This window comes from Tachypleus tridentatus, chromosome 9, assembly GCF_004210375.1.
Source record: "Tachypleus tridentatus isolate NWPU-2018 chromosome 9, ASM421037v1, whole genome shotgun sequence".
Lineage (NCBI taxonomy): Eukaryota > Metazoa > Arthropoda > Merostomata > Xiphosura > Limulidae > Tachypleus > Tachypleus tridentatus.
Genome location: NC_134833.1, coordinates 64,484,843 through 64,507,543, shown reverse-complemented (window position 1 = coordinate 64,507,543; position 22,701 = coordinate 64,484,843). Strand labels below are relative to the sequence as shown.

At 32.9% G+C, this 22,701-nt stretch overlaps 1 protein-coding gene across 6 annotated transcripts in view; it reads right to left on the bottom strand.

Moving 5' to 3' along the window:
• Nucleotides 1–12,928, bottom strand: part of LOC143225323 (1-aminocyclopropane-1-carboxylate synthase-like protein 1) — a 31,680-nt gene extending 18,752 nt beyond the window's left edge. Inside the window, exons 1-7 of one of the 6 annotated variants that reach the window (XM_076454495.1) lie at nucleotides 11,439–11,646; nucleotides 8,993–9,052; nucleotides 7,370–7,440; nucleotides 5,424–5,496; nucleotides 4,868–4,937; nucleotides 4,113–4,179; nucleotides 318–415 (exon numbers count right to left, since the gene is read on the bottom strand). In XM_076454495.1, coding sequence (XP_076310610.1) covers nucleotides 318–415; nucleotides 4,113–4,179; nucleotides 4,868–4,924 — 222 coding nt within the window. In that variant the 5' untranslated portion in view covers nucleotides 4,925–4,937; nucleotides 5,424–5,496; nucleotides 7,370–7,440; nucleotides 8,993–9,052; nucleotides 11,439–11,646. Of the gene's footprint in view, nucleotides 1–317; nucleotides 416–4,112; nucleotides 4,180–4,867; nucleotides 4,938–5,423; nucleotides 5,497–7,369; nucleotides 7,441–8,992; nucleotides 9,053–10,900; nucleotides 10,920–11,438; nucleotides 11,647–12,144; nucleotides 12,242–12,549 lie in introns of those variants that run through there. The other 5 variants (XM_076454490.1, XM_076454489.1, XM_076454494.1 and 2 more) reach the window with 5 other exon arrangements.
• Between the last annotated feature and the right edge of the window lie 9,773 nt (nucleotides 12,929–22,701).

Here is a 22,701-nt window from a genome sequence, read left to right as displayed (position 1 = left end):
AATAGGATCACAGATTATAATGGTCTGTTATGGCATAACAAAATCATAGGTCATAATAATATGTTATTGTATAACAGGATTACAGGGTATAATAGTTTGTTATGGTACAATAGAATCGTAGATTATAATGATCTGTTATGGCATTACAGAATCATAGATTGTAACAGTCTGTTATAGTATTACTTCACTTCAGAACAACTGTTACAACGTAACCTAGTCCACAAATGTGAATTTCTTATCTATCTTAAATATATATAAACACATGTATTCTCTTCTAATAGTTTAGAATTTAAGAAACATATTTTCTCTTTACATACAGTGCTTGTCAACTGAGCTGGCCACATATCCACTAGAGATAACTGCTGAAGACTAGGTTGTATCCTTGGATAAACTGGTGTCGGAGATATAATGACATCTGTAGTGTAAAAACCAAAGACTACAGATTTTGTGTTGGAAACAACATATTTTTAATTATCAGAAAACAAAGCTTTGTTAATTTTTTCTTCTTCTTTTTTTTTTTTTATACAAAATATATTAATTAGAAATGTTTACATCTATCATAACATTAAAGAATTTTCACAACTGAGAGACACTATGGAGCATCCGATATATACATATTAACAGTTATATCCTCTTCTTTTATACTGATTCTTAAACTTTGCAATAATAGAGTATTTTGTATGCCCACTTTAAAATATAAACCTCTGAATTAATCTTTTGTCCTATTAAAATTTTACTGACAATGGGGGGAGGTTCACAGAATTTATTGCACATTTTTATTAATCAATGATATTGTTGCTGATACATTAAACCTGTATTAGTCACAGCTCATGAGCTTTAATGGGTAAAATGGCCAACATCCTTTCCTGATTCAGAATAAAGTTGGACACCATCCTATCAAGATTTGATGAGAGAGTTCCTAAACCAGAAACCTTAGAGATCAGAGATAAGCAAAATCTTCTGACTAAAACCTCATAAAACACTTTAAGAACCTCCTTGGATGTTGCATAACAATCATAACCGACCAAAAAACAGTATAGTTTGGCAATGCACTAATAAAATGAACAGAATCAACAAACAAGTAATCCAAAGTTTCCAACAGATGCAGAAGTACTCTAATGTCATAAAGATGTGTGCTCTTTTCTGTTTTTATCAAATGTGCCTCTTCCAGAAAAGTAAATTCAGTCAAACCCCTGCCTTCGTGATGATGAGAAACCCACTTGAAGCAAAAACGTATCTCAGGAAGGGTGGTAAAAGCGTTAGCACCCATACCAGCTATCCTCAGATAGACCCTTACCCTGATTATCTTCACTGTGAGAGTCTTCATATTCCACTGGCTCAAACCAGCTATTAGTTGTTAGTGAATAAATTATGTTTTTAATATATTTCACTTTCAACTCCAATGTTAATTTTAACTTTAAAGGTACACATTCAGTTACCTTAAAAGATCCTTTCCATATTTATGTGCATGTTCCTACAGGTGCACATGCAGCATGTTACATGCTGAAAGTAAAAAACGTCTTTTGGTGTCCAAAATATTAAAATATGAGAGTTAAGGAAAAATACAAGTCAGCTGAAAGAGTAGTTTTAGTTCCAGTGAGTCAAGGAACAAGGTTATATGTAACACAATTAATACAATGTGAAACACAATCTTTTTTACGTAACGAAACATAGACACTGTGTGTATCTGCTTAGATATTTTAAACAAATTGGACCATCACTTTCACTGATTCTTCCATCACACAGTTCAGACAACATAATGTAAAAAAAGAAAATGTTTTAGACTGCCTGAATCTAAGGTTTCTTAGTATACAAGAATGACTTGTGATACCCAAGTGACTAGTCATTCTTTATAACTTTTGTTAAGATTCATTTTTCTGTATTGTTTGTTACTTTTTCCAACCTCATTTGTTTTTTGTTCTATATATTTAAAACTATTTATACAACTTAACAGGCTATAGGTGCTCTGCCCATCATGAGTATAAAAACTTAAATGTTTATCAATGTAAGGCTGCAGGCTTACTCCTGAGATAATGGGGGAGGACAATTTTTCTTTCTCAGGATTCTAGCTTGAAGATTTGTGTGCAGTTGAACTCAAATATTTTGAGAGATAGAACTTTCTTTATAAGGTTTAGAAAGTTCTGAAGTTGATAGTGAGCTTATCGATTGTTCTAGATTCTCAAACTCTGGTTCAGAGCTTTATTTTTCTGTAACTGTTATTGTTGATTTCTGATTTTAAGATTTATCTAACAGCTGCGTGTACTGAATAGCTGTCATACCAGTCGTACCCCTAAACACCGGGTAGGTGCCATAACAGTCACAGCTTAAACAATTTTTAATCACTGTTCTCCAACATCTTCAGTGTTCATCAACTAAATCAGAACCTTATATCCTTGATTGTGAATAATTGTTTCTCCTCAGCCTCTTTTTCTTTCCTCTCATTTCCTGTTTTTCCATTTAGATTCTCAATCTCAACAACCTTTGAGCTTTTTTTTCTTTTTTCTTCTTCAGTTCATATTTTGTCATCACTAAAGTTTCCTTTATTAATTAGAATATACTGATCAACAATAACTCATAACTTTATTATTCTAAAATGTTCTCATCAACAAATATTTTTTATTTCAGATGTGACTGAAATCAATGGCATACAGATCTCTTCTGCAATAATTTATCCCAGATGAGTCTCCAATTCATTATGTTATGTATTACAATCTGAAATAGCTTGAAACTGAGTTAGATATTGCACTTTGGATTCAGAAGTTAACTGAATGTCTATATTTATGAAATTTATAACATTTGCAAACAAGATTGATACATACAGTTTTCTTTCTTAATACAATTTACAAATATATTTTAATAAGCATTTGTCACAGGTATAGCTTCTGAGGTTTATAGTTTTCCAACTGTATCAAACCAACAATACACACACACTCTATCTCTCTCTCCATGTGTTGTATGGGCTATCATTTATAACTCTCATGAACATTTTAACAATCTTGCTTTAGATATGGATTCTTTCTATCTGAAGATTTCAAATTGAACATTTCTTTCTGATAATGATGTGCTCCGTCACTATCACCTTGTTTTAACATTTCTTTCTGGTCACAGTTTTTAGTTCATTGTTTTCTCTTATAACATATCCATATGTTCAACAATAAGTTATGTATTATTCAATGTTGTTTATATGCTGAAACTCCAAAACATAGCAACTGGTTCCATACTGCATAACATATCCATATGTTCAACAATGAACTATGTATTCTTTTTTTTTTTTTTTTATTATATCCTGTAATGTGGCCCCTTGCCGGGACTGTGATGGGTTTATAAACTTACAATGCTCTAGTCTGGGTTTGATATCCTCTAGTGTACAGCAAATAGTCCCAGGTGGCTTTGCTTTAAAACAAACAAATTCTTCCTGTAATATGTTTTCTTCCACTGTTGTCATCGAGTTTAATTTTGATTCAGGCACAACTTACAAAGATATTTTGTTAAGTCTCCAAAGTTATAGATTAACATATTAGCTAATAAATTGTTTTGGACAAAGATAAGAACAGTGCCTGCTATACTGTGTACATAATATTCATTAGAATACTTACACTATGTATGAAAAGATCATCATCCATCAACTGCCAGTATGGGATTACTACAACCCTATACCACCTGATGTTAATGGCATTCTAGGGTTAACAAGTACAGTACAGGTTCTTCACATTTATTAATGCATTAGTGTTAAATATGGACAATTCTCGTTCACTTACCATTAAAAACCAAATGCTGGAAATTATTGTTCTTTAAAATGGTTTACCTATATAACCAAAAACCTACTAAAGATGTACAGTTGTCATTTGAACCTTTGACCTTTAAAGATAAAATATAATATTTAAACATCTCTATAAACTTCTATAATTATTTCTTTTAGCTCTAGTGTTACAAAAATATAGGAAAAATACATAATTTTCAAGTTATAGGATAAAATATGACATACCATTCAAACGTTCAGAAAACTATAAACGAATAGTACTCTGTTAACATTCCATATTTTTACAACATTATACATATTGACTGCTTTTTTCTACAATAAAATAAACACAGCTTTCTTGCTGAAGTCTTACCACCTGGATCGGCCAAACAGTGAGCCAAAATGTTGATGCAGCTTGCTACTCCAGGAAAAAAGAAAAGCTAGAGGATGAAAGAAATGTTTCTGCTTTAAAGAAGCTTTATGTTTGTGTAACATCCTTATGTTAGAAAAATAGTTATTTAATAGCACATGGTACCTTTATATTAGTTCAAAACATCAATACTGTCTGTATGTATTTTTCTATCTGAACTTTACACTAACTTTATATAGAATGTTTCTAAGTAAACGCACATTTAACCTGAACTGTCAAAGAAACTGGATATTTTTTAATTACTGTAGTTAAAATACTTGACAACATAGTTCTGATAGTTCACTTACAGTTAGGCTGGAATAACAAATATTAGTTTATTACTTTCTACTTAATAATTAATTCCTCAAAAACAATAACTATTATTTTACTCCCATTACCAGAATTTACTCATCACAACCAATACTGAATAAACTAAAATCTTAAGAATTATTTTATATTTATTAAACTTTTCTCAATAACATATCTGAATCAAAATAATGTATCATTAACAGGTCTTACAGATATTCTAATACTTTATCTAAGATTGTATTGGCTCATATACAGCTGTGTTTATGTGCATTTAATTACTTAGAAGTAAATTTGTTGTCTTTTGATAGTACTATATTTTTCACATCACAGTAGACCAGAAATAATTAAATGTTGAATAAAGAGAGGGAATTGTTAAGTACAACTCATTATGTCAATAAACATGTACTTACATTCTGAGGATCTATCTTGTCCAATGGATGAAAAAAATGATTCATAAACTTGGCCATTGCAGTTCGTAGCCTGAACACAAACATCTTTTATAATTAATTTGTTCATCATATAAAACAAACCTCCTATCTCAAAAATTAATTGTGTAATACAAAAATCTAATGATAAAACTAAAAGCTGACATTTTAAGCAATGAAGTGTTTATTTTGAGAGTGATCAATTTGACATTATATATGTATGCATGTATGTATATATATATTTTTTTCCTTTATAAAAAACCAAAAACATTTATCTTCCTAAATGACTTGCATCCAAACGTTACTGAAACACGTTGTTCTGAGAGATTTTAGAAAATTAGTATATTTATAATTTATGACTAACAGTTGTAAATAAGTAAAAGTTTGAAAAAAAGAATTAATAATTTTATCCTATAATTTAAATTACCTTAATGTCTGTTCGGGAGTGTCCACCTGGGGTATATTTTAAATAATCTTACTTTTAAAAATCTTTCAAACCCAATCAAACCCTTAACTAGACTAGGCTAGAATAATCACATACCTTGGTTTTTAGAATAGTTTTTTGTTGTTTCTTTGAATTATTGCTGTTTTATGGTGCTAAGCAACAAGGCTATCTGTACCACACAAGTTGAAATAAAAACAAAAGTAAAGTATTATAAAAGATAAAAATAAATCAAATCAAAAACTAAATAAAAATTTAAAAGCATGTAAAAATGTAAAAACATAATTCAATTGGATAGTCTCACCACTGTCCAATGTAGGGGTAAGTCTGTGGATAAAACATGTTGAAAATGGTGCTGCCATTCATGGTTGTAATGACAGCATGACAATAAAACATGGGCTGTTGTGACTTAAGTGTCACAAAGGTCACACACTGGTGGACCAGACCCAGATAAGAGAAAACAATGAATTGAAAACTGTGATCAATGTGTTACCTGAGAACAACTTCCTCTCTCTGAGCCTGATGGAAAACAAGACAGCCAAAGGTCAACAGAAAGTATGATCTGGAAAGCTTATTATCACATTGCTCACAAAAACTGATGCAAAGTGAAACCTTCAAGAGAGGACAATAGTCCATATACAGAACGGGCATGACCATAATAGTACTAGAGCACACAAATTTAGCTGCAATGTCAGCAAGCTTGTTACTGTGAATATTGACATGGCCAAGTATACAGAAAAAAAATGGATATTAATGTAAGTTGAAGAAAAATGGGCTAGTTACTGTTGAATATTGATAAGAACAGGGTGTGCACTTAATGTGAAGTGATTTCAGTACCAGGAGAAAGCCTAGAGTCAGTGTAAATAGTCAAAGACTTCACAGAGACAACTAGTCAATGCAATTGGACCATAATTAGAAGGAATCTTGGGATCCTTCCTTGGTTTAGAGAAAGGATTGGCAACAGCCCAGCACCAGACATCAGGAAAAACATTCGCCTGCCAGATTAAGTTAAAAACAACAGAGAAATAACAAGAAAGAGATGGTGCAGCATCTCATAGTGAACTTTGTCAGGTCCATCTGATGTAATGCCAGGTTGATGAAAAACCAAGTGTGAATTCCATGGTGTAAAGGGGCAATTATAGTCATAGAGACACTCGGTCTGAAAGAAAAGAGGTGATTGCTTTGCCAGAGACTTGATGGCCAAGATGGCAGAGGGGAAAAAAATGCTGAATGCTTGAGAAAAGCTCTCAGAGAGAGTATCAGTGATGCTCTGTACATCAACAACTACCTGGCCATTAGAGAGCAAGATGGTACGGGGAATAGAAGAATACCTTCCACTGACCTTCCAAATCTTGCCCAATATGACTTTGGAATTGGTGATAGATGAGATGCTACTTGTGAATTTAATTGAAGATACTTTTTGTCTCTGACATCCGACCTGCTGAGCATGAGCACAAACCCACTGGAAAACAATGCAGATAGAATTAGAAAACTGCAAATCTCCATTCCCTCTGATCCATATATATTAGACTTTCAAACAGCTAAATGAATTAAAATTTATAATTGGTAACAATCTTATAGCAATTGAGATGATATAAGATCTATAATACAGGGTGTTTGGAAAGTCACTGTGCACTTATATATTTATTAACAGACAAAACTGCACAGTGACTTTCTGAAGACCCTGTATTATCAGATAATATGAAACCTTTAAAAAAAGTAATCTCAGGATGTACAGGTTCAAGACTAAGGGGGTTCTGCCTAATGAAGTTCAGAGAACACTTCAACATGTCAATATAAAAACAACGTATTTAATCTTGGTGTTCATACAAATGTAATAAATTTTACTGTTTAATTTAATTTTTACTTCAGTCTTTCCAAATATCATTTTTCTTATAATAGGCTTTACTTTTTAAGCTGACAGTCTCACATAGTAGAAATACACTATTGCTAAACCTGTATGATTGTAAGCTTAAACTCAAAATTAACCTTTTTTTTTAAATTTAATAGCAGCACATTACTGGAAAGTTGTGTTTAATACATACCTAAGGATGCCACGAGTTTCAAAATATTGTTGCAAACTATGATCAAACTTCCAAACTCCTTCTTCATTTAGCTAAAAATGAAAGTATAAACATAGACACAGGTTCTGAAAAATAATTTCAATTGCACAAAGACCTATAACTGAAACTAATAACAACAACTGTATATCTACAAGTAATGAAAGAGTTTTACAAAAATTAAGTATGATATAAGGATGGCAATGCTAAAAAGTACAGAAACAATATAGAGATGAATACACAAAAATCACTACAAAAATAGCCAGTAAGTATTGAGTCAATCTTACAAGCTTATGATTATTAGTTACTGTAAGACAGTTTAGCACTATTAAGATTAAATGCTTTTCTTCAAACCTGAATTCATGCAACTGGTAGGAGCCCAAAATTTAACTCTAGATAAAAGTTATCCTTGGAAATATCTGGATACTGTATGTAAGGATTTTATACTGTTTCTGTATTTTTTGCCATTGTCACACCTGCATCATACTTAATTTTTGTAAATATTTTATTACTTCTTTTCTTCTCTCTTTTTAAAACAATTTAATTGAAGTAGGTTAATAAGAAAACATTTGGTTTATTTCTGTAATTCAGTGGTAAAATATATTATTAATAACAAATCTGTTTTGCCAGTTTCTCTAATTCATTAAAAGTTTCAACTGTGAAACTGCTATTAATAAGAAAAGACTTCAAAACTAAGACTTGTTTTTAGTCTTAGTTCAGTTTTTCTATTACGTTACATACATTCGTATATAAAGCAACATTTCTGTAATGAATGGAAGCTCACTATGAAAACCTTCCAACATCATTAATTTACTTTATACACTAACACATAATGTAAACAGTATTTAGTAAACATATCATTTTGCAATGAATAGCATTTTAAAGTACACAATACTTTAAACTGTTGAAGGCACTAGATCTTACTAAAAATACCAACATTTTTCAGTGAGTTAAAGACAACCATCATCAGAAAGACGCAGCAGATCTTTAAGTAAAGCGTGATGCATTTAACAGTTTATAAGGTACTGTGTACTTTGAAACGTAGCTCCAACTAAATTTAGCAGATATCTTTACACAAGTGTGGTGTTTTAATGTAATAACTATTACACATTCTTAAAAACAGAACCAACATTCATAAGAAATACAATTTGAATAACATAATGTTGTAAGTTAAATATATTTAAGGATGTAATTTGTTTGTTAGCTAGAGGGAGTTGCAGTTCATGGTATTCCTAGAGAAGTCTAGAACAGTGGTGGATTATGAACATAAGAAAATTAGGCGAGTTGAAAGTTTGTCAAAATAAAAACGATAACTGTGCATGCAACAATAAAAAAGTGAATTAATTATATGCTAGTCCTAGTAATGTTAATTGAGAGGTAAAACAACATTTGTAAGTCTTAAACAACTCTCCACTTACTATAGCAATGTTCAACTTCAAGCTTATAAGAAATGTTTAAAGGGAAAAATAAAGTAATTTTGACTCACCAGGTAGATGAGATAATTTAAAAGGACCTAGTTAAGAATGATGTGACAATAATACCTTATTAAAGCTTCTATTAAATATATTTATTAAATTAGGAATCCAATTAAAATGATTAAAAACTTACTTTTTCAATAAGGATGTCACTTGAAAGGTTACTATCAGCAGTTCCCAAGTTGATATAACCCTTCAACATATAAAATAAATTAGAAGATAAAATATAAAGGGTATCAAAAGTTTATAACATGTAATAAAAAGTCAAACATTTTAAAAATGGAAAAGTAATGATAAAAATATGCTTTCTCTTTAAGTAGTATCTCCGTGAATTGCCAAATACTGCCTGATCAAAATGTTTCCTTTGCTTTCCATACACTACAACATGATGAAGGTTCTACAAAAAACATATGTATTTTAGTTTCCAGATACTGAAATTAAACTTATTTCCATAAAATTTCCAAAATCAATATGCTGTCAAATAATAATTTATTTAGCTTATGATCTGGATAAAGTTTATATATAAAATACAAAAGTTGTTAAATAGCCAAGAAAAGCATTTTTTTTTTTTTTACAATGTTAAGTGGTTTTGTTCAATGCAAAATCCAGTTTTCACAAATCATTTTAAAAACATGTTAAACTTTTTCTCAACAACTAGTAAACTTCTGTTAACCTCTGGTTTGACCTAATATGGTACTGTGTTGCACAAGAATGGTACACATAAGAAAAGATACCCATTTTAAAACAAGTTCAAATAAGATATGTGATCTGGTTTTGGCACTTTGGATAGATGTACTAGAAATCACACAATTTACTTTAACTAAAACTTGGTGAAGGTTTGATTCAGCTATTTATTGAAAGTCTGTTTTTTATTTTTAGTTAGGACTTTTTTATTGTTCATTTCTTTTTCCTTCCATCACTTAGTTAATATGTTTTTATTTGTTACAAACATTAACTTACATGCCTCCTAATGTATGTATATTAAATAATACAAAAGGTACCCCTAGTGGTGACATGTGGATGCTACATTCATGACCTAATATTATAAAACAAATTTTAAGTAGTTACTTATGACATGATGCAATCTTGTGGTTTGGAATACAACAATCACCTTTAACCTTTGAAATTACACTGGAGAGAGATGTTAAACTCTGTATTTGTGGCTTAATGTTACATCTTTAAGAAGTGTAATATTTATATTGTAAATAATGCTATAACTTGCATTTTTTCTTCTTATGGTTCATTCTTCTTAAATTACTATTGCTAAGTGCTTTCATTATAGAGATTTTAATGTCAACATTGCTTATTTTTTATATTTTCTTAATACTGTTGTTTGCCTTATAAAATATTTATTTACACTATCCTAATCACGCACTCATATTAGTGTTTAATATTTTGTATAATATATGTTTCATAGACTTCCTCCTAATATTTTACCCCACAGTGGTATATTTTTAATGTGATATTCAAGTCTGTTTATTTCTTTAACGATTCTTGACACATAACCAATGGAAAACAAGAAACTATTTGATCCTTGAAGATAGCCCTTGGAAACCCATCCTTGAGAAAATTCAACATTTAAACCCACTCTAAGAATAAATTTAATTATTTTTAAAAATAAACTTCTATAAATATATGACCTGCACTATTGCTAATATCAATTTAAAATGTCCCCTGCTAGGGCTCCATCTGAATTAATTAGCAATTATAAAAAAAGCTTTATAGATATATGAATGATAAGGGCTAGCTTTAATTTTTTTTAATTAATAAATTTAAGTTTTAGTTTGGTTCAGAGGATACGACATCCAAGATGGACTAACAGGTCCCTTATTATCTCTAAACATTACATTAAGAACAATTCCATGGATTATCACACAGTACTGAACTCAGTTCTATTCACACAATATCCACTCTTTCTCTCCCAAGTAATCAAACCCCAATGTTTTGTGTTCTAAGTCTGTAAACTTACTGCAAGTTCAGGTTATTTTGGTTTAGTTCATAATTAATTTTTATGGTAAAGATGTATGGACCAATAAATTACCTTTAGGTAACTTTAATTTGCCCACAGCAGATATCAGAAGCTGATTTTTAGCTTTGTAAGCCTACAGGCTTATCACACTAGAGGAGTGAGGTAAATGGTTGTCTTTTTTTTTTTTTTTTTTTATTGTTCTTTTGCAGATTTAGGGTTAAAAGTGGCCCAGGAAAACTATGTTTTTTTTTTAGAAAAGTCCCACTTCCCCAACTGCACTGAAAGGTAAAGATAAAAAGTTTTGCACAAAATATATTTGGAGATTGCATAATGTAATATATACTTAAGACTATTCAATGCAATCTCCAAATATATTTTGTGCAAAACTTTTTATCTTTACCTTTCAGTGCAGTTGGGGAAGTGGGACTTTTCTGAAAAAAAAAAAAAAACAGTTTTCCTGGGCCACTTTTAACCCTAAATCTGCAAAAGAATTCACCTATAATCTAGTGTTTGTGAAATTTACTATATATTTTAGTAAATTATAGTCTTATATGGTCACAAAATTAGAAAAACCTAATTCATACAAAAAGGTTTTTGGTAATGTAGTTACCCTTTTACAGGGAGCCTGGCAGAATAAAACCTGATTAAGCAGCTTTAGGCTATATCTTCATTTAGTCATATAAGGAATAGTTTTGGGATCTTCTTTTTTGAGGGATACGGACAATGTTTCACCCAAATAATTTTTTATAGTCTACCTTTTTGTTTATATTTTGTTCCTTTTTAAGACATCTTTAAAGTTTGTTTGTTTCAAAGTGAGAATCTAATTAGTTAGGTAAGCTGGTAAATATTACTTGTATTTTTCACGACGAAAATTATAACTGTTGCAAAACGTTCGGCACACTATTGCATAAAATTAGCGTCTAATTAGAAAGAAATGGTTCTATTTCAATAAAATAATTGTCAAACACATTTTTCATTTTAATACAAGTTCCTTAAAATGTTCAAAAATTGATTAGAAAATATAAAAGGCATACGAAAACAACAATTTTGTCTGAACACAAAGCAAAAATTATGACGATTCAATTCATGTAAAGAAAAACTTCAGAGCAATTTCCCACAATCGAAACATCGTTCAAAAACTTCTTGAATATTTATAAACATGTGAAAAATTTTGGTGGTCGATTTTACTTAATTAGCGAATTCAAGTCTTATAGTTATAACTTTTCACAAAATACGAATCTTATTCTTTATCAAAGTTACGCCAATTTTATGCAAAACTCTGTATTTATGAATAGGAATGTAACATAAAAAGTTACTTTGTTTCAATGCGAGAATCAGTAAACATGGACGTGAGACATTGTCCTGGATCCCTTCTTTGAATGTAAGCGCTTGATATACTAATAAGTACTTGAACACAATTACTCACTGATCACCATGAATGTTTAATTTTTAAATGCAAAGATGTTTTGTTAGTTTTAGCTTATTCAAACACAGAAATAAACAATTGAAATTAATTACGGTAATAATATATATTTAACCGTGTACAAGTGTAACACTATGTATTGATTTTCAATACTGAAAAAAAAAAGAAAATCCTCTGATAGAAATATAGTGGATTTACTACTCAAGTTTAAATAATTTTGATTTTATAACTATACGATAACTTCATAGTTTATACAAGATACATCACTCACACTTGATTCATAAAAAAAGAAACAAACCTTTGGATTTTCTTTTTCATCATACAAATCAGAATTTGCCAATAACATGTGCTGGAATAAAAAATTTTCATTTTCAAGAACTGCTTGCGCTCTCTTCGATAGAAACATTTTCAAAAACACGTGACCAACACACTGTACAGAATTATTTTATCTTAAATGCAGTTAATGGGACAGTGTACTTAAAATGTTTTCGAATTTTGTTATATACTGGTAAATCAATATCAGATAGCAGCACTAGTCGATCACCTTCGTAACATATTAATTTGTTTAATAAAACATTTGTGCCTTCATTTTCGTTTGTATATAAGTATATAACGTTTATGTTAAGAACTGAGTACATTAGTGTGACACCATTCATATCAGAGCTGTGTCGCGTTCTAAATGTTTCATATGGACCTGATATACATAAAGCAGAGGAAGGTTCCAGGAGGTCATTTTAAGTCAAATGAGACGATTACACAAAACAAATCAACTAATTTATCATTAACTACGAAACAAATAGCACTGAATAACTGACAGGAAATGGAGGAGGGGGCTACAAAATTAAAATAACCTTTTAAAACTATACACTAAAAGTTTGAATTGCAACAAGCCTACCTTTTACGTAGTAATTAATTTAATAAATAATAATAACACTATGTAACAAAATGTTTACTTTTTCTTTTTCTTAGACAGAAAGTGTTATTTCCCAATTGCTTATGCCTAAAGTAAATGTAAAAGACCTATTTTCTCTTTAAACTTTGCTTTTGTGACCTGGTAACGTATAAAAAAAACATTATGGGAGACTATATTTAGGGGCTGATACATGAAAGTTATTTACATTACAGTCGCAAATCACTTCTAAATACTTTTGTATTACTTTACTATAAATACATGTAAATCTTGATTCATATGTTATTTTATTCAGACCTTATGTATACGAAAATGTGCAAATTTGCCCGCTTTTACATAGAAACTAAGTTAATTTCTAAATTGCATTATCCAGGTCACAAAAGCAAAGTTTGAAGGGAATAAGGCCATTTTCTGCACTTTAACAACATAAGCAATTAAGAAATAACACATACTATCCAGGAACAAAATTTATGTTATATAGTGTAATAGATGTATAACAGAAAATTTCCAACACAACCATAACGAACGGTAAATTACGATGTAGCAGTTACATACTGCTAACAATTTCTTTATAGCAACTAATGGCAGACGGTAATGATTAAGAAAAGAATATATGATGTAATGACTTTGGAAGTGCTGCAACATGGAACGTGGTGTTTTCGTATTGGCCCATTGTGCGTATATAAACATACTTATTTCCGCTGTTGTTCACGCACATTTCACCTACGGGTGTCCGGTGTCAATTCGTCGGTTTTTCGTCTTCCCCGCTTGTTCAGAGCTCACAACTTATATCAAGAGGATCTCGTCCGTTATGGTTTCTCTCCTCTCTCTCCTTCCTTCTTTCTTTCTTTCTTTCTTTCTTTCTTTCTTTCTTTCTTTCTTTCTTTCTTTTCTTCTTCTTTCCCTATATTTATGTAATCTCTCATTATTTTATTTATTTTTAATTATACTCTAGTTTTTTCATTTTTCCATTTCTTCTTTTCGGGTAGCTTCACCAATATCCCAAACTCACAAGCGGGGCGAAGAGAAAGTCCATCTTTCTGAGCACCCCCGGTTATCTCTATCTCCTCCGGGAATAGAGAATTTCAAACCGAAATTCCTGTCGGCTTTTGTTCTTGTTGTTCACGTTTTCATCTATTGCCCTTTATCACTGTCAGGGGCGTAGCCATGGGGGGGGGGGGTTTAACCCATCATGGACCCAAACGTTTTAGACAAGTTCAGTTGCCACCTATGAAGTTTCATAAAGATCCGTGATTGCATGGCAGATACTTTCATACACAACAAATGGTCAGATACAAATTTCTGATTGAACACTCTTTCAATACAGCAAGTTTTTTTCAGAACTAGGGAAATACAATCGAATATCACTGCTCGTTCTTACCAGGATATCTACAACACAGTTTGGTTCAACTTTAATATAACGGTGAATGTATAATAAGGCCAGGCCATTCAGTCGATCTTCAGTGGTGGTATTTCTCAAATACGTTTTGAGTCTTCTGAGAGTTGAAAACGAACGCTCCACTGAGCTCATTGACACAAGCAGCGTGGCAAATACTTTAAACAGTCTAGAAATGACTGGGAACATTTCTGCATTGCACATTACATATGCATCTGCGACATTTTTAGTCTGTTGTTCGCAAGTGATTTATACCAAACCCTAAGTTCACCTACTGCAGCTAGTGAAGTGTTGTCAATGTCAACCTTATATATATTGACCAACTCTTTAATTTGGTCACATTGTTGTGCTGTAGGTTCTGACCGCTCTGTGGTAGATCCTGATGGTAGTAGACACATGAAGTTTGTAAGGATAGTTTTGTGACTGGACAGACGGTCACATATTTGTGAAAGAAAGTAATCAACAAATGGTAAAAATACAACAATACGAAAGTACTCCTCAGGGCTAGTGGTTTGTGGTTTAGCACAGTACATCTGTCTTTTAGCCTGCCTTGGCATTATGATGTCAATTTGAAGCTTACTACACAGAGTTTGAGCCTCACAGAAAATGATGTTAAATTCATTCACGGTATTATTTCTCAGTGAACAGATTAAATCTTCCACTATTTCTGCGTGATGCATCGCAGCACCTAAATCAATGTTCTGTTGCTGCAGTAAGTTGCACGGAGGTAAACTAAAGGAAAACAATTTAGCAATGGTAAGTAAAGTTATGATGAATTCTGGCTGTGTTATGGAACACAACAATTGATTGGCTTGCGTGGCAGAATCTCTGTCTTGCCAAGCTGATATGGTCTCAAGGGCATCTGCAAATGCATGGATTAATTCTAGAAAGACAATGACTGAGTCATGACTCTCAACCCACTGGCTGGGGTAGAGCCTTTCAAACTTTTTTTTTCGATTCAGGTGCTTTATTCTCCACCGACAGAGCCAAAAAGTGATTTTGTTTGGGTGTATTGAGAAAGTTTTCAATGCTAGAAATTACTCCCATGCAATTTCGCACAAGAACTTCTTTACAAACATCATAAATTGCCAAGTTTATGGAATGGGCACTGCAGTGTACACAGGGTGCAAGTGGGAATTTATCAGTTATGTGTCTCTGGACACCAATGAATTTCCCACTCATAGAGGCAGCACCATCGTACCCTTGTCCTCGCAGGTAAGCCATGTCAATACCATATTTTGTCAGATTGGTTACGATAACATCAGCCAAGTTTCTGCCTGTCACATCATAAACAGGTATAAACTGCAAAAAATCTTCTCTTATTGCAACAGAGTTGTCATTGGCATGCAAATATCTAACACACAGCGAAAACTGTTCAATGCCTGAAATATCTATGGTTTCATCAGCTAATACTGAGAAACACTTTGCAGCATTAACCTTGTTGACCAAAGAACCAAGAACATTAGTATTACAGGCACTGATGATTTCATTTTGAATTTGAGGACTCAGATACGTAACATTCCTCTATGTACTCTTAAGGCTTGCTGAAAGCTTGACATCACCCTTTGCCCTGTAGCGCAAAATTGCCAGAAAATTCCCATCATTATTGACGGGCTCCTCATCACTTTTACCAACAAACATTGGACCAGAATCATATTTTCCCCTCAAAGCTAAACCCTGTCTCCCACACAGCAGTACAGTATCAATAATAGGCATTAAATATTGCCGGTTCTGTTCAATTTCTTGCTTGTAAGTTGCATCAAGCTGCAAGTACACAAATGAACTTGTATTTACGACCTGTGGAAAATGGTTAGCTTTTTCTTTGCTGTCTTGGTTTTACTATTTTAATTTATGTGCCTTGAAGTCTTCAACAGCCTTCTTCCAGTTTGTGTATGGAAATTTCACTAGTTGTCCTAATTTCTGGCTTCCAACACCAGCACCATCAGGAGCAAAAAGACAGCAATATTTGCAAAAAGCACCCTTTGCATACTGACTGTAGAGTAGCCATCTCCACTGTGAAAGCCAACGATGCTGAAAACGCAGCTTTCTTGGACCACACTGGGGGGGGGGGACATAATCACTCCCTGGCTTCCAGGCATTCTTGAGGAAGCATTTTTTGGTTTTAGCGTTTATCTAAAAGAGACAGAAAGACATAGTTCTAATTAAGTTATTTTGCACATAGGAAAGTTTGTTATTAGAGTACAATAACCTCGAAGAGAAAGGCTTAGAGTTGAACTTCACAGAGCAGACCTAACATCCTGTGGCTGTAGGCCTACAATCACCAGCAGCAACGAATATTCAGTGTAAAACTCATCAGAATGTTTGCATAATTTTAATACAAAATTAATATAATGAGGAGTCGACTTACCTATTTACCAATGCTGACATCATCAGAAATGTAATTTCCAATGTCCCAAACTGGACCTGAGGTGGTAGTGGCAGCACTGGTAGAAGGCCACGGTGATAACTCTGACAATTCAGTTGACAATTCTGATTCAACCTGATTGGCTGCAACAGATTGATTAGGTTAAGCCTCATGAATAGGCTTAAAGAATCCATGCAGTCTTTTGCTTTTTCAGGCTTGACATAGTGAATGGTTGTTTATCGCAACTTCTGTTTGTCAACGTCACATTCTTTTTGTCAAGTCACATTCACAGTACCATTGGCGCCATCTATAGTGAATGATTCACTATAAATGGCGCCAATGGTACTAGGTTAGTGCCATGGTGCTGCCAGCCTGCCATGGTGCCACCCACTGTTTATTTGTGAAGTTAATTCTTGAAATCCAGGGAATCTGAACATACACTGTCCATGATATTTGAATACAGATTACAGACACTATACATATATTTTGCACTCTCTGTGTGACTCTATATTTTATATGTTGATGACAGAACTGTAGGCCTACTTTGCTGGGCCTCATAACTTTAAGTTATATATTATATATATATATATATATACACCTATATATTTATTTATGATTAAAAAAATAAGACAAACACCTCAATGTGCCATTCTGAAATTTGCCAAAAAGATGGTCTCAGAATGCATAATTCAGGCTTTTCTTTTATGTTTTTGTTAAAAAATTTCCCGGGGGGCATGCTTCCGGACCCCCCCCCCAAGCATGGCTTTGCGCCTGCGGCGCTTGCATCAAGCACTCAAACTAACCCCCCCAATGGCCATTTCTGGCTACCCCCTGATCACTGTATAACCCTGGGTGCCCTACCAAAAGTTAGAAACTTACTTTTTAGTAGTATATGCAGAAATGTAAGTATGGAGGTGTTTTGAGCTAAGGATTCTGCTACAGTAGGTGTCTGTAACTTGTTGAAGTAAATTCGGCAATAAACAAACAGCACTTAATACATTTATTTTCAAAATAATGAGTTGAATTTACATACAAAATTATTCACACTATGGAGATAATGGTTGTATCTTAAACACTATTTTGTGTATATTAATTGTAATTTAAACACTACACAGCTCTATTTTTCTTCTCAAAGTTCCACTTATACCAGTTCAATTGCTCTAGAATTCAGTTGGCATTGCGAACTATTTTTCTCTATTGTTATCGCAATAGTATCTAAATGGTCCTGCATGGCCAGGTGGTTGAGGTATTCGACTCATAATCCGAGGGTCGCGGATTCGAATTCCCGTCCCATAAAACATGCTCGCCCTTTCAGTCATGGAGGCGTTATAACGTGACAGTCAATTCCACTATTCGCTGGTAAAATAGTAGCCCAAGAGTTGGCGGAAGGTGGTGATGACTAGCTGCCTTCCCTCTAGTCTTACACTGCTAAATTAAGAGGGGCTAGCGCAGATGGCCCTCGTGTAGCTTTGCGCGAAATTCAAAAAACAAAAACTATCTATATATAATTCACTTACGCTGTCGCATGAGTTACCACAGTTGTATTCAATACCTCCAATAATTGTCTGCTTTTCCGTGCTTCTAAATAATCGTGTTTTTCGTCAAAGTCCACACAGGTGGGTTCAATTAGCTTAGAACACCCTTTGAGAAGACAAACTATTCTCCTTATTTCTTTCAAAATGGTAATCTTACTCTAACATATCAACTGTTAGGCCTTTCATTCCTACGAAAGTTAACGTTACGTTAAACTTTTCTCTGACTTATCTTCTCTATCGCGTGATTTCATTTTTTCCTCTTGCGTTTCTGTTCGTCGTTATTTATACATCTGTCACTTAGATCTTCTAGAAATCTCCATAGCCTCAACGTCAAAGAATTTCAAATACAAAGTTCGATAGGCTCGCCATCAGTGAATTACAAACACAAATAAATAATATTATTTACACTAAATAGCTTTTTATATTTGACAGCGCTATTTCTACAACTGCAATTTTAGTCCCAGTTTGGAAATGAAAGATGAAAAAAAAAATTGCCTCCAACGATGAAGAATGAAAAGCCATCATTGCAAGTTGTAGGTAAACATAAAGTTCCAGCAAAAGGGAAGTTTGAAGTTACCCTCACTGTATGAAACTTCTTTATTCCTCATGATAAATGGGTAACTGAGGTAGAGTGCACTTGGGAATAAGTTGTGTGGAAACGCGGATGAGACGTCACACTAGCTACAGATGGCTTCAATGTTTATGACTAGGATCCCTGTGTACAATGTGGCAATCACTATACAACTGTTTAACATCTAGTGGAAACAATGATGGTGGACACTGTGCCACTAGAAGTAAAATATTCATATCACGAGTAAATAGTAATAATTTTTTTTTATCTAGTGACTGGGACACTTACGAAGAATTTGGAAGAGCTGTCCTGGATGTGAAGAATTTTGTACATAACTTTCCCAACGAAAGACAATTTGGCTTTGGGTAAAGTTAAAGTAACTATGCTGTAAGTACTGATAAAACTAGATTTTGTGTCAGGGACATGACCTGGCTGAGAACGTTTGGTCGCAAAAGAATATAGACTCCATAGTAGTTTGTTATGAATTTCGTGCAAAGCTACATGAGGGTTATCTGCATTAGCCATCCCTAATTTAGCAGTGTAAGACAATAAGTACTTTATATTATGCACAATACACATGTCAAAAAAGACAAAAATTTAATAGCACAGTTTACATAAAGTTTAAATATTTTGTAAATTATGCTAAAGAAATCCTTTCACGTAGAAGCCTACCGAATGCTGACTTATGAGAGAAACATTGTATTCTTATAACTTGTTTTTACAGAACAGAAGAGTATTATCAATGTTTCATACCATTTTGAAACATTATAAATTTTATAAAGATAACAAAAAATTAAAAGAGATGAGTAAAATTAAATGTTATAGTTCATGAAAATGTCTTCTTATAAATAAATAAACAACCATGCACCGTAAACTGTAAACTTATTGTTCACAATATATGCTATTGTTATATAAAGTACAGAATAAAAAATCAAAGCTGTGTTACCAGTAAACTGTAAAAAGGAGGATAAGGTAACAACAACCATTCCATATCTAAAAGTAGCTAGTACACAAGCATAGTTTCTATGGTAGATTAAATATTTATTCTGTATTATTTTCCCTTTCTTTCTTAGTGTAAATATATGCAGGAACTTCCATTCAGGTTTAAATTAATTATTAGATCAACTTAAGTTTACCACATATATATATTACATTTGTTTTTTGAACACATACATTTTTGTGTAAAAATATTTTACTTTCTGATAATTTTATCAACAATTCTATTTATGTACAGTTGGTGATTAACACTAGATTATAGAAATTGTCAATCATATAATTTCATCTTACAAATATAAAGAGCACATAAAACTAATTCAATACTGGATGCTTTGTTGTTAAGTGCAAAGCTACACAATGGTTTATCTATGTTGTACTGGTGCACTGTAAGTACTGAAACATAGTTTTCAGCATTAAAATCCCTGAGTCCCACAACCACCAGGGGATATCTTTGTGGGTAATATAATGCCAAAACATCTGGAGAATTTTACTAGAATAAAACAGAGTTGAAGAAAGTTTAATGAAGTGAGATGTAGTGCTATATACAATGTACAGCTTAAACTCAGAATAAGTGCTGTAAAACATTATATAAAGAAATTAAACTCAAACAGGTTGTTTGTTTTTAAGTTAAGCACAAAGATACATAATGGGCTATCTGAGCTCTGCCCATCACAAGTACTGAAATATGGTTTCTAGCAGTGCAAGTTTGCATACACACAGCTGTGCCACTCAGGAAAAAAACTCAAACAGAACCTGGAGGCCTGGCATGGCCAGGTGGGTGAAGGCGTTCGACTCGTAATCCGAGAGTCGCGGGTTCGAATTCCTATCCCACTAAACATGCTCCCCCTTGCAGCCGTGGGGGCGTTATAACGTTACGGCCAATCTCACTATTCGTTGGTAAAAAAGTAGCCCAAGAGTTGGCGGTGGGTGGTGATGACCAGCTGCCTTTCCTCTAGTCTTACACTGCAAAATTAGGGTCGGCTAGCGCAGATAGCCCTTATGTAGCTTTTCGTGAAATTCAAAAAGAAACGAACAAACAGACCAGCTGAGTTGAATATAATATAAAAGTATGTAAAATACAAAGTAAAGTGATATTTGTACATATCAGAATAAAAATAAATCTAGTATTAAACTGAAAGAAATAAAATGATTTCATACATAAAGATGACAATAACCATCTTAACAAGTAAAGAAAATAAACAACTTCTTTCTATATATAAATGTTACCTGATGAACAAAATAGAAACAAAACAAAAAACTTAGATTTTCAAGTTACAATTTAAAATGTATGAAACCAGATAAACATAATAAACTGAACATCATCCCAAGTCTAAGTGAAATAAAAAAAGAATTACAGTCTTTGATATTAAAATTCAGGACTGAATATAATAAATTGCCCCCCCCCGCAGTGGCTCAGCGGTATGTGTTCGGACTTACAACGCTAAAAACCAGGTTTCGATACCCTTGGTGGGCAGAGCACAGATAGCCTATTGTGTAGCTTTGTAATTAATTCAAAACAACAAAAGACTAAATTAATTTAATCTGTGATATACCATAAGTATAGAGTTAGAGTGTAACATTAATTATCACAGACAGTAAGCTTTAAACTCAAATAGTTAAAAAAATATATTTTGTTAGGTTGGTATGTAGAATAATTGAAAGAAGAGTTCTAATTTGTGAGATCAAATGTCAACACATATTGTGGTTTGATTTGATTTGTTTTGAATTTCGCGCAAAGCTACACGAGGATTATCTGCGCTAGCCGTCCCTAATTTAGCAGTGTAAGACAATAGGGAAGGCAGCTAGTCATCACCACCCACCGCTAACTCTTAGGCTACTCTTTTACTAACGAATAGTGGGATTGACCGAAACATTATAACGCCCACACGGATGAAAGGGCGAGCATGTTTGGTGTGATGGGGATCCGAACCTGCGACCCTCGGATTACAAAACGAGTGCCTTAAACCACATGGTCATGCGGGGTCTCACATATTGTGCAAAGCACAATTGGCATGTTTAGTATTCTAATGCTATGTGGGTTTGGGGGCATTTTTCCCCAAGAAAATGTGTAAAAAATAGGTGCACTTGGGTTAAACATGGAAGCAATTTTGCACGAAATATAGCTTAAAGAATTGCATGGCTGTTTACATAAATTTCACAAAACTCATGGAAAGTCAACAAACCATTCTGTTGAAACAATGCGTGGGGAGCTAGACTTAATTTATCATATGTTTTATTACAGTAAAGTATTGTACTATTTACATGCACAGTAGTTACCAACTGTTAAGTTATGTTACTAATTTATACAACTCTGTACAACAATAGTATATTAGCTATTTCAATCGACTACAATGTACGAACGTGTATGTACTACTGAAATAACATGCAAGCATGCTCCATTATTTTGGAGTTTTATTCCATAAATAACTTAGTTACAGTTTCAACTTTGTCAACTGTGTAATAATAATTATGTATTAAGAGACAGAACATTCAGTCTTTCTTCGGTTTGTTACACTTCAGGAACATCGAGAGCGAGCCTATCAGTAGCGGATTCTTTCAAATGATCTGTTGAATAAAAAATTAAATCCAAGATTTATCTGTACTAATCCAAACTTGAGATCATTGTCTGATGCCTATGATGAGACAGAAAATATAAATGCTTATTGCCGCTAAAAAC